We start from the raw sequence: 12307 nt of genomic DNA, 5'->3' as shown, positions 1-12307 counted from the left end.
CAAGTTACAGCTTCAGAATTACAGGATACTTTGTAATACCTTCCTTCAAAAGAAAGCTCTAATACTATGTAATATATAAGCCAAGAAAAGGTCATTATAAATTGCATGCAGAGGGTACAAATTGACCCTTAAACTATGAGATCTAAAGGAAACTTTACCAGGATCAACCAGGGTCTTTTGGTACATCTCTTTCAGCTTTTTGCTCTTCACGTTCCTTCCTTGAGTAAGGTTTCGATACATTTCATAGCCAATAATTAACACTCCTCCATTATCATGCCAGCGTTGTAACAGGAATGCCCGCTCTTGAGGACGCTTTATAGTGGCAAGTTCACATACCTGACAGAAAAAAAAAAATTTGATGTAATACCTGAACACAGGATATTGTGGGCTCTGGTAAGCCAGATAGAAGAACACAAATCCTAAGAAAATTTGCTTACTAGGAAAAGCTAGTGGAGCCAGTGTATGAGCTCCTGCAGTGCTTTCAATGAACTTTACTTTTATTCAGATTAGAAATCAGCAGAAGTTCACCAAAACAAGCAGAAATCCCAATACCCTATTCTTAATTTGGCATTTAAGCAGCAGGAAAGGTTATGTTAACCACTAGAAAGAAAGCTAATTTCAAATGTCACAGGTCCGCAGTCTAGATGTGTGCTTACCAGAATGTGTTGTGCAATCCAGGCACAACACTGTGTAGCATCAAATTACAACAAGTGTCCACCGGCAGCAGCTCCTGCTCTTGGATTAGAACCCACAAATCCCTCTATGGATAGCTGGTTTTTAGGTGTTGCTGGCCAAACATCCACAAGGTAGGTGTAGAATATTAAGTTTATTTTAATATTTGGACCAAGATGATACCCTTACTAACAAGAGTTAACTTTAAAGGGATTGTTCAGTGCTAGAAAACATTTTTAAGCCTGCCCAAGCCTTTGGTGTAATTTAAAACATGTTGCACAGACATCTCAAAATTTGTGATCACTCCAGAGACTTGATGTGATAAAGAGTTATAAACCGGAGAAATGTGTGGCAGTATTTGCCTCAATCATCAGCAACCATTTTTCTATGGAGTGAAAAGGCTAGATTTTCTGGCCGTGAAGTAATAAGTGACTAATACGTACTTCACAGGGTTATCACACAATCGGAGCGGGTCTGAGGGGTAGGACCAGGAATGATCAAAACTTGACATATCTGGGCAACAAGTCAAAAGTTGTTTTGAAATAAATGGTCACTTTTTTCAAATAAATTCCCTCCATTTGATAACCTATAAGGGTCACTAATATTTGTAAATCTTTTCTTTTACCAACGTGACTCCTTATTTCATAAAAAAAAAAAAGAAGCCTAAAATCATGCCACTAGACATCTCCTTACCCTGCAATCTGCTCTTCATTGCCTGTAAGGCTCAGACTTTGTCTACTAACAGAGACACAAAGGGCTAAATGAGGGGTATCAGCGTGATTGCGGATACACAATTAGTGAGGAGCCTGGGCTGCCGACTGCAGCCATCACTTACAATCCATGAAGCGAGCACAACTCATGCCCTGGCTTCATAGACAGAATGCACTACAGAACATACATATATACGTTCTGGTGCCCATATACCAGTTGCCCAGTGTGTACAAACACGTCTATTGTTGTCTAGGGGGTTCAATAACCAGGGGATCCAAGTTACTGTAATGTAGTTTACAAACCTCCAAAGCTTCATCATCATTAAGGCCGTCCTGCCATTTCTCAAACTCATTTGTCCAATTCAGAACTGTATTTAGAGGACAAACCACCAGAGCTGTAGTAAAATCTAGCTTCTCGCTCAGAAGAACCGTGTGCAGAAATGATACCACCTGGAGAAACAAATAATAGGATATACAGTAAGCTAGACTGTGCTTAATTTATCAAAAACAAAGAGGGATTTGATGATATACCAAAACTAAACCCAAAACTGACACTTGAAGTTGGAGTTGAACAGAAAGCCTTTGATAATATCTTAAAACTGCACCATACTATTAAAAAAAATATTACCACTAAACATTCTGAGGTCAAAGTTGGGTTAATTGATTTTAGGTTCATTCCTAAATGCAGATGTAAATTTTATGATGATTACAGTATGGAAGGTATATGTACCAGCAAACTAGGGCACTCCAGCAGTATGACATTTTAAAGGCCTAAAAAAAAATAAAAAATAAAAATATATATATATATATATATATATATATATATATATATATATATATATATATATATATATATATATATATATATATATATATATAAATAATATAGGTTGTACACTCTGGCTACACTTAAATGGGTACACTGTTATAGGGGATAAGATGTTGGATCGCAGTGGTCCCTGCCACTGGGGACCCCCTGCGAACTCCAGGCCTGCATACAGAACGCGGAAGCTAGCAGCTTCCACGTTCGTGGCGTCACGCCACGCCCCCTCCATTCATGTAAATGGGAGGGGATGTGACGGCTGGAACCGAGCTGTCACGCCTCTTCCCATAGACAAGAATGGAGGGGACGTGGCGGATTGCATCACCAGTCATCGGGCATGGAGTGGAGTACGCTCTGTGCAACGAATGATAGAGGTGCCGCACCGGAGATCGTGGTTCCCAGTGGAAGGACCCCTGCGATCTAAAATCTTATCCCCTATCCTTTTGATAGGAGGATAAGATGTTTCCAGCGGATGTTTACAGCAGAAATGACTCATCTTTGCCAGAGGCAAATTTAATGTATGTTTTCAAAGAATTCATGAGAGAAACTCAAGGATGAAACTATCACAGATGTGCCAGCACACTTGCATGATGATTAGCCCAAATGTATTTTAGCCCCAGTATGCTGTGAATATTTTCAAGGATGGTTTCAGAAAATTATCCTAAAAGGCGTCTATTTTTATTTTATTTTTTTTAAACTCTAAAAAGGACACAGACCATTTTGGCCTTGAGGACACAGGAAACCTTCCTCCTCACCTTCTAAGAGCCATAAGATATTTTTTTTCAACAACAGACCCATATGATTGCTTGTTTTTTGTGCGACCAGTTGTACTTTTTCATGAAGCCTTTCATTTTACCCTGAAAAGTATGGCAAAACCCCCAAAAGAGGGGGGGGGGATTGATAAGAAAACCACAATTTTGCTACTTTTGGGGGGTTTGGGGTTTTACGCAGTTTTCTTTATGGAAAAATGAATTTTCTTCATTCTGTAGGTCAACGCAACTAAAACAGTACACAATTTATATGGTTTTTATTATTACTGTACACAAAAAAACAAAGTAAACTCCCAGGCTGCATCAATAAAGAGCCGAGCAGGCAGCTGTAGACTGGTAAAGAGACCCTTCCGGCCAAAATACCTTATTGGACCCTCGCGATCACATCGTAAGACCCCTGAGCTAGAAGAGATACAATATTTTATACTTTATATGTCGCATTGATTACAGCATCTAAAGCAGTGTTTCTCAAATGCGGTCCTCAAGTCCCCCCAACAGGTCATGTTTTCAGGATTTCCTTAGTCTTTCACAGGTGATATAATTATGGTCAGTGAATAGAAGAGAAGCCAGCGATTGATAAATGCAAAGAAAGTCCCATTTATTGACGTAAAAATCCAGAGACACAAAGTGAACAAGATAACGTGTTTCAGGCGATGCCACCCTTAGTCATACCCTTAGAGCGTAGCGTGATGCAGCACATTTCCCCACCTTAGAACTAGCAGCTGAAGCGCGTCTCAGGAGGGAGACTCAGTGAAGTAAAACCTTTTCATAAGCCTGAGCAACATGTCAGAAAGTTTTTTTTAATGATAGTAACCCATTAACAAGAAGTTCTTCAGACGTTCTTAAAAGGTGAAGAAGCCTGTGTAAGCGAATGCAGTTAAACTTTAACTATTAGTATGCTAATAGTCTAATGCAAAAAGTCAGTTATAGTGAAAGGTTCTCTTTAATGGAGTACTCCGGTGGAAAACATTTTTTTTAAGGTCTTTTTAAGTCAACTGGCTCCAGAAAGTTAAAACTAATTTGTAAATTACTTCTATTACCGTATTTATCGGCGTATAACACGCACTTTTTAGGCTAAAATTTTTAGCCTAAAGTCTGTGTGCGTGTTATACGCCGATACACCCCCAGGAAAGGCAGGGGGAGAGAGGCCGTCGCTGCCCGCTTCTCTCCCCCTGCCTTTCCTGGGGTCTAGAGCGCTGCTGTCGGCCCTTTTCACCCCCTGGTTATCGGCGCCGCTGCCCGTTCTGTCCCCCTGACTATCGGTGCCGGCGCCGACAGCCAGGGGGAGAGAAGGGGCAGCGGCACCCATTGCCGGCGCCGCTTCCCCGTTGCCTCCCCCCATCCCCGGTGGCATAATTACCCGAGTCGGGTCCGCGCTGCTCCAGGCCTACGTCGTGCGTCCCCGGCGTCATTGCTATGCGCTGAACGGCGCGGCGCATGACGTCAGAGCGCCGCGCCGTGCATAGCAACGACGCTGGGGACGGACGACAGAGGCCTGGAGCAGCGCGGACCCGACTCAGGTAATTATGCCACCGGGGATGGGGGGAGGCAACGGGGCAGCGGCGCCGGCAATGGGTGCCGCTGCCCCTTCTCTCCCCCTGGCTGTCGGCGCCGCTTCTCTCCCCCTGGCTATCGGCGCCGGCACCGATAGTCAGGGGGACAGAACGGGCAGTGGCGCCGATAACCAGGGGGTGAAAAGGGCCGACAGCAGCCCTCTAGACCCCAGGAAAGGCAGGGGGAGAGAAGCGGGCAGCGACGGCCTTTCTCCCCCTGCCTTTCCTTTGAAAGAAATTCAAAAAGAAAAGAATTTCCTCTGTAGTATACAGCTGCTAAGTAGTACTGGAAGAAGATTTTTTTTTTATTATAGAAGTAATTTACAAATCTTTTCAACTTTCTGGCACCAGTTCATTTAAAAAAAAAAAAATTATGTTTTCCACCAGAGTACCCCCTTTAAATATAAAATTTCAACAAAATCAACTGAAAAAGCGCAGAAGTTATAAAAAAAAAAAAAAAAATTTGCTGCTAAGTCCAAGTTAGGGTCTTTCAAGTTTCACTAATATTAGAGTGGCTATGGACAAAAAAATTCACAAACAGATTTAACTCCTTTTACATACTTTTACTGAACTGAATGTACTTCACGGTGGTTAAAACATTTAGAGTTAAGTAAAGAGGGAGCTATTTTTCTAAGGCTAATCTAATTGTTATGACTAGCATTGTCTGTTAATACACCCTTGGGAGAGAATTAATTACTATAAATACTTAAGATCAAAACATTGGCCTTAACTAAAATAAATACTCAGATAGGACAAAACAGAGCAGACAGTTTAGCCAGCATATGGATTCCAAGTGTCAGAGTCCATATTTGAAAGCTAAGTGGAGACATTGGGGGAGATTTACCAAAAAATGTCCAGAGGAAACGATGCCCGGTTGCCCATAGCAACCAATCAGATCGCTTCTTATATTTTGCAGAGGCCTTGTTAAAAATGAAAGAAGCTATCTGATTGGTTGCGATGGGCAACTTTTCCTATGGACAGGTTTAATAAATCTCCCCCATTGTTACTCCAAATGCACATTTTATAAAAAATGAATAAGAAGGATGAAATAGTAAAAACATGATTTACCTGTGAATTTAGGTTAGTAAATAGTCTCAAATTATATACACTTGTTGCATATTAGGCCTGCACGATATATCGCAATCCCAATCGTATCGCGATATTTCGATTTGGCCTTTAGCAAAATCTGGCGATTACTTGCTAAAACTGGTTGCCGACGGAGGACGAGCCGCTGGTCCTAATCAGCGAGTACTTGCCGCGTAAGGATGAGCCGGCTCGTCCTGAAGCTAAACTGTCACAGCATGTAAACATGCTGTGACAGTGAAGTGACATCAGCTGTCAGACAGCTGATAGTCACAGACCTCGGCCGCGGGACCCCCCCGCAGCTGTCCACGCCCCCGATTGCTGTGATTGGTCAATCAATCCAGATTGACCAATCACAGCAAAGGCAATGGAAAAAACTGCCTTTCACAGCTCCGATCTCAGTGCAGGTAGATTTGTGAGAACGGAGCTGTGAGAAATAAAACATCACACAAGCCCTCAAAGACCCCTATAAACACCCCCCCCCCCCCGTGCTCCTGTCTAGGTGACATCAGCAGTTGTGGTGTCCCGGTATCGTATTTCATACGTTACCTTTGTAGAGGTCCCATAGTCAGAGTCCCTAGGACGTCGGGGTCCCTCTTCTGTAGTTATCCCCTTGTCACCCCTCAGTTAGTCTATAACTATATAAAAGTACTTAGACATTTACATATATACATATATCTATGCTTATATTTATACCTGTTCAGGCGTAGCAGGACCTGCGGGTCACGTGATTAGATTAAAACTCTATGGTTTTTCTACAGGACTTTTGGAGGCTCCCATGACGTGCTCCCCACAATGCACTGTAACAGTGAGTGACAGGTGTTATGGACCAATCCAAAACGGCCAGCCCCTGTAAGGGACCTGCGCCATCTTGATCCCTCTCTTGGGTTGCTGACTCTGGAAGAGGTAGGACCTCCGCAGCTTACAAGACGATTTACTAGGCCAAAGCCTTGCGGCCTTGGCATCAAACAAAGGATAGACTAAGTAATTCCCCGCTGCTCACCGCAAGATCACTGGACCTAAACGCACCCCTAAATCCAGCAGATCTCTGCTATACAATCCCTAAGAAGCTAAATTGAGCTTATCTAATCCCAACCATCAATCACTGCTCAGCTATATGCATAGAGACTCTTATCTAGACTGTTACTATTGCTGCATGTACAGAAATTCTTCAGTAAAAGTTCCTGCAGGTTTTCAGTTAACAGTGGTTGTGGACAATCCTTTATTTCTGCATCACCTATTGCTCTTGGGAAGGGTGGCAATAGGCCTGACAAGAACACAGCATTTAACCCGCACCCTGGCGTCACGAGTGACAAGGGTTAACAGCGCCCTTAACTATCCTGAACAGCAACACCCTAACAACCCTACACCCCCACAAGGCTTTATCCCAATTCCGCCACCACACAGTGATTTCTGCAAATTGTAAGTCTCCTTATGTTGCTGTTGGCTGTCAGGGCATGCTGGGATTTGTAGTTTTGCAACATCTGGAGGACTACAGTTCTTAGATCAGTGTGCAGTGGTCTCTTAACTGTGGCCCTCCAGATGTTGCAAAACTACAACTCCCAGCATGCACGAACCGCAAACTGCTGTTTCGGCATGCTGGGAGTTATAGTTGCATGCCTCAAGCTGTTGCATAACTACAACTCCCAGCATGCCCTTTGGCTATCCGTGCATGCTGGGAGTTGTAGTTTTGTCACAGCTGGAGGCACACTGGTGAGGAAACAGAGTTAGGTAACAGAACCTAACTCAGGGTTTCCCCACCAGTGTGTCTCCAGCTGTTGCAAAACTACAATTCCCAGCATGCACTGATAGGGAGGCACCCTGGTAGGGAAGCACTGAGTTTGTCTGTTACCTAACACGGTGTTTCCTCACCAGTGTGCCTCCAGCTGTGGCAAAACTACAACTCTCATCATGGTCTTTCAGTCCATGCTGAGAGTTGAAGTTTTGCCACAGCTGGAGGTTTACCCTTACAGTCTTTCCCTCCCCCCACAAAAATTCAAAACGTCTGGAATGGCACTGTTTCCAAAATGGAGCCTCCAGCTGTTGCAAAACAACTCCCAGCATTGCCGGATAGCCATTGACTGTCCAGGCATGCTGGGAGTTTTGCAACAACTGGAGGCACCCTGTTTGTGAAACACTGCTGTAGGGTATTTGTGGTGGCAGAGACAATTGTAATGCTTGCATCCGGGTCTGCCCCTATGCAAATCCCTAATTTAGCCCTTAAATGCACATGGCGTTCTCTCACTTCGGAGCCCTGTCATATTTCAAGGAAACGGTTTAGGGACACATATGGGGTATTTCCGTACTCAGGAGAAATTGCGTTACAAATTTTGTGGGGCTTTTTCTCCTTTTACCGCTTATGAAATGGAAAAGTTGGGGTCTACACCAGTATGTTAGTGTAAAAAAATTTAATTTTTTTACACTAACATGCTGGTGTTGTCCCATACTTTTTATTTTCACAAGAGGTAAAAGGACAAAAAGACCTTCAAAATTTGTAATGCAATTTCTCCAGAGTATGGAAATACCCCATATGTGGGCGTAAAATGCACTGTGCTCAGGAGTGAGAGCGCACCATGTACATTTGAGGCCTATATTGGTGATTTGCACAGAGGTGGCAGATCATTGCAACGGTTCTGACATAAAGACAAAACACCTGTGAAACACCTAAAGGATTAACAAACTTTCTGAATGTCATTTGGAATACTTTGAGGGGTGCAGTTTCTATAATGGGGTAATTTGTGGGGTATTTCTCACAGGCCCCTCAAATACACTTCAAACTTAACAGGTCCCAGAAAAATTCAGATTTTGAATTTTATGTGAAAATTTTGAAAATTGCTGCTATACTTTCAAGCCCTCTGTCTTCAAAAAGTAAAAACATGTCACCTTTATGATGCCCACATAAAGTAGACAAGGAGATTTTAAAACTTACCATAAAATCTCTCTCGAAGGATCCATTGGGGACACAGACTGTGGGTGTATGCTGCTGTCTCTAGAAGGTGTGACACTTTGGCAACAAGAAAGTTGGCTCCTCCCAGCAGGATATTCCCGTCTCCAGGCCCTGAGCTAATCAGTTTTAGTACCAGAGCAATAGGAAAGGACCGACAGGTCAAGGAAAAAACACGAACTGTCCGAGAACCAGAAGATATAACTGAACACACCCTCGGACAGAGAACCAAAGAGAAACCCAAAAGGGCGGAAGCCGTGTCCCCCAATGGATCCTTCGAGAAAGATTTTACAGTAAGTGTTAAAAAATCTCCTTTTCTCTATCGGCTCCATTGGGGGACACAGACCGTGGGACGTACCAAAGCCGTCCCTTGGGTGGGCAGATAGTCAGGCAGACGGATTTTCCACTGCCACCTGCAGCAGTTTACGGCCCAGACTAGCATCAGCCGATGCGAAGGTATGAACCCGGTAGAACCTCGAGAAAGTGTGCAACGACGACCAAGTAGCCGACTTGCAATCTGCGAGGCCGAGGCTTTGTTCTGGAGAGCCCAGGCTGCCCAAACAGAAACGGGTAGAATGAGCCACAACCCTGAAGGGAGGAATCTTCCCCCTACAGCGATAGGCTTCCGAAATGGCAGACCGGATCCACCGAGAAGCGGTGGCCTTGGAAGCAGGTTGTCCCTTACGACGACCTTCCGTAAGGACGAAAAAGGAATCGCACAGACGAAACGAAGAGGAGATAGAGAGGTAATACCCAACAGCCCGAACCACATCCAGTTTGTGGAGTAAATGCTCCTTAGGATGAGAAGGAGCGGGACAAAAGGACGGAAGAACAATGTCCTCATTGAGATGAAAGGCCGAAACAACCTTAGACAAAAAGGAAGGATCTGGTCGGAAGACAACCTTGTCCTGGTGAATCACCAGAAACTGAGAACGGCAGAAGAGAGCTGCCAATTCAGACACCCTCCGAATGGAGGCGATAGCAACAAGAAACGCCCCTTTCCAAGAAAAGAGGCGCAGGGACACCTTCCCTAAAGGGTTCAAAAGGACACCCAGAACCAGATTCACGTCCCAAGGGGGAGAAGGTGACCGATAAAGAGGGGCAGCATGCGCCACTCCTTGAAGGAAGGCTGCCCCAATTGAGAATTAGAAGCCAGAGGACGCTGGAAAAGAATAGAAAAGGCCGAAACCTGACCCTTAAGGGAACTGAAAGACAACCCCAGTCCCAATCCCGACTGCAAGAAGACGTGGGACAGAAAAGGTAACAGGAGACAAGACCTGAGCTTCACATCAACAAAAATAAGACCGCCAGGTACAGTGGCAAGGTTTTTACAGTGGTTTTTGCCGAGGAGGGCTTGCGAGACCTGAACATGGTACGAATGACTTGGGAAGAGAAACCACGGGTTCTCAAAACCACGGTCTCAACCGCCACGCTGTCAAATGCAGCTACTGTAAAATGGGGTGGCAAAGAGGACCCTGAGACAGCAGGTCCGAACGAAGTGGAAGGCGCAGTGGTGTGTCGTCCAGGAGCCTGACCACGTCGGCATACCACGACCTACGGGGCCAAACTGGAGCTACCAGTATGGCAGGAACGTCCTACGCTTTGAGCTTCCTTAGAACCCTGGGAAGGAGCAGAAGGGGAGGGAACCGATAGGGCAGAGCAAATCCCGCCCAAGGAATCACTAGGGCGTCCACGGCTAGAGCCAGGGGGTCCCGGAACTTTGACACAAATGGAAGGATCTTCCGATTGTGCCGACGCAAAGAGGTCCACGTCTGGAATGCCCCAGAGGTCGCAAATCTGCGTGAAGACCTTGGGATGCAGGGACCACTCTCCGGGGTTGGCCGAGGACCGGCTAAGGAAATCCGCTTCCCAGAAGAGCACACCCGGAATGTGAATCGCCAAATGGCCGGAACCTTGTTTTTCGCCCAGATGACCTTTGTCACCTCGGCCATGGCTGCCGAGCAGCGAGTGCTGCGTTGCCGATTTATGTACGCTACGGCCGTGGCGTTGTCCGACTGGACGCGGACAGGGCGTGACTGAAGCAGGGACTCCCAAACAAGAAGAAAGAAGAATCGCCCTCAGTTCCAAGATGTTTATCGAAGAAGGGCTTCCCGGGGAGACCAGAGGCCTTGAACCGTCCAGTCCCTTAACACACCACCCCAGCCCGACAGACTGGCATCCGTTGTAACTACCTGCCAGTGGAGGGAAAGAACGGTAATGAAACTGGGCAAAGGGTACGGCTTCCATGGCCGCTACCATTCGACCCAAGACTTCCATGCAATTGCGGATGGAAACTGGGGCCTGGGCCCGAAGAGAGCGGACTCCTGACAGGAGCATAAGACGTTTGTCCGTCGGAAGGCAAAGCCGGGCAGAGGCAGAGTTGAATTTAAGTTCCAAGAAAAATCAGAGACTGGGCGGGAGAGAGGACAGAATTGTCCCGGTTGACCATCCACCCGAAAAGATTCAGCGTCTAGAGTGTGAGATCCACATTCTCTAGAGTTTGGACTCTGGTGGGAACCTTGATGAGAAGGTCGTCCAGGTAAGGGATCATTGAGACTCCTCTCGACCGCAACAGGGCTATTACTGGCGCAAAGATCTTGGTAAAGACTCAAGGAGCCGAGGACAGATCAAAGGGGAGGGCTATGAATTGAAAATGCCCGTCCGGAACCGCAAAGCGGAGGTACCACTGATGGCCGGGAAATAATGGAACATGGAGGTAAGGCATCCTTGATGACCAACGAAGAAAAACTCCCCTTGTTCCATGGATGCCACTACCAAACGGAGAGAATCCATTCGGAAGTGGCGGAGAAGAGGACGGTGAGACGCTTGAGGTCCAGAATCTGTCGCACCGAACCGCCTTCCTTTGGGACCACAAAAAAATTGGAATAAAAAACCCCTAAAACATTCCCCTGGAGGAATGGGGACAATGACTCCCTGGGCAGGGACTGGAGGGCCTCCCGAAACTGCTTCGCCAGAGAAGGAGACCGGGGGGGGCTCGGGACTTCCTGAATGTGTGTGGTCCAGCTGTCACGAAAAAGTAAGACGATCTCCCACCCGAGAAAAACCTGCGGGTGGTGGCTTCACTCCATGTGGAAGTGGAATTGCGATTGTCAGATTTGGCCGCAAAATGGCCGGAACGGTTGGTGTCTGACTTCCAAGACGGACGCACTCGGAATGAGGGAGACCTCTTGTCCCGCGAAGGCGCCTGCCCAGACACCTTATTGGGGCCAAAGGTCCGAAAGGACCGAAAGGAAGAGGACTTCCCCTGGGAAGAAAAGGGAGCCTTATTTTGAGGCAACAAGTAACTCTTACCCCCCGTCGCATCAGAGATAATCTCGTCAAGGCGCTTGTCAAAAAGACGGGTACCAGTAAACGGAAACTTGGTGAGCCACCTGGAGCGGCGGAGAGCTGCTAGGAGACCCACAGCAAAGGCAGCACAACGGACTGACTGCATGGAAGCTGTGCACAGAAAGTCCCCAGCTTTAGAGCATTGGAGAACCAAAGCAAAATAGATCCTCTGGGGGGGAATCCCGCCAGGATACCCTGACTGAGTTTTGAGCACCACACCCCAAGGGCCTTGGACCCCCATGCAGAGGCAATGGTGGGAAGCAGAGAAGAGCCTGCTGCTTCAGAGGCAAACTTCACTAAGGACTCCACCTTCTTGTCTGTCGAGTCCTTGAAGGCAGCCGCATCTGCTAGCGGCAGTGTAGTAGCCTAGAGAGGCGGGAAATTGGTGGATCCACAGAGAGAGG

At 46.3% G+C, this 12307-nt stretch overlaps 1 protein-coding gene across 3 annotated transcripts in view; it reads right to left on the bottom strand.

The window, feature by feature from the left end:
- Window positions 1-12307, bottom strand: part of ATRX (ATRX chromatin remodeler) — a 252284-nt gene that overhangs the window by 91128 nt on the left and 148849 nt on the right. For all 3 annotated transcript variants that reach the window (XM_056540843.1, XM_056540841.1, XM_056540842.1), the window contains 2 exons: window positions 1686-1832; window positions 159-336 (listed from right to left, as the gene is read on the bottom strand). In XM_056540843.1, the coding sequence (XP_056396818.1) occupies window positions 159-336; window positions 1686-1832 (325 nt within the window). The remainder of the gene's footprint in view (window positions 1-158; window positions 337-1685; window positions 1833-12307) is intronic.

This window comes from Hyla sarda, chromosome 9 (assembly GCF_029499605.1).
Source record: "Hyla sarda isolate aHylSar1 chromosome 9, aHylSar1.hap1, whole genome shotgun sequence".
NCBI lineage: Eukaryota > Metazoa > Chordata > Amphibia > Anura > Hylidae > Hyla > Hyla sarda.
This window is presented reverse-complemented; position numbering and strand designations above follow the sequence as displayed.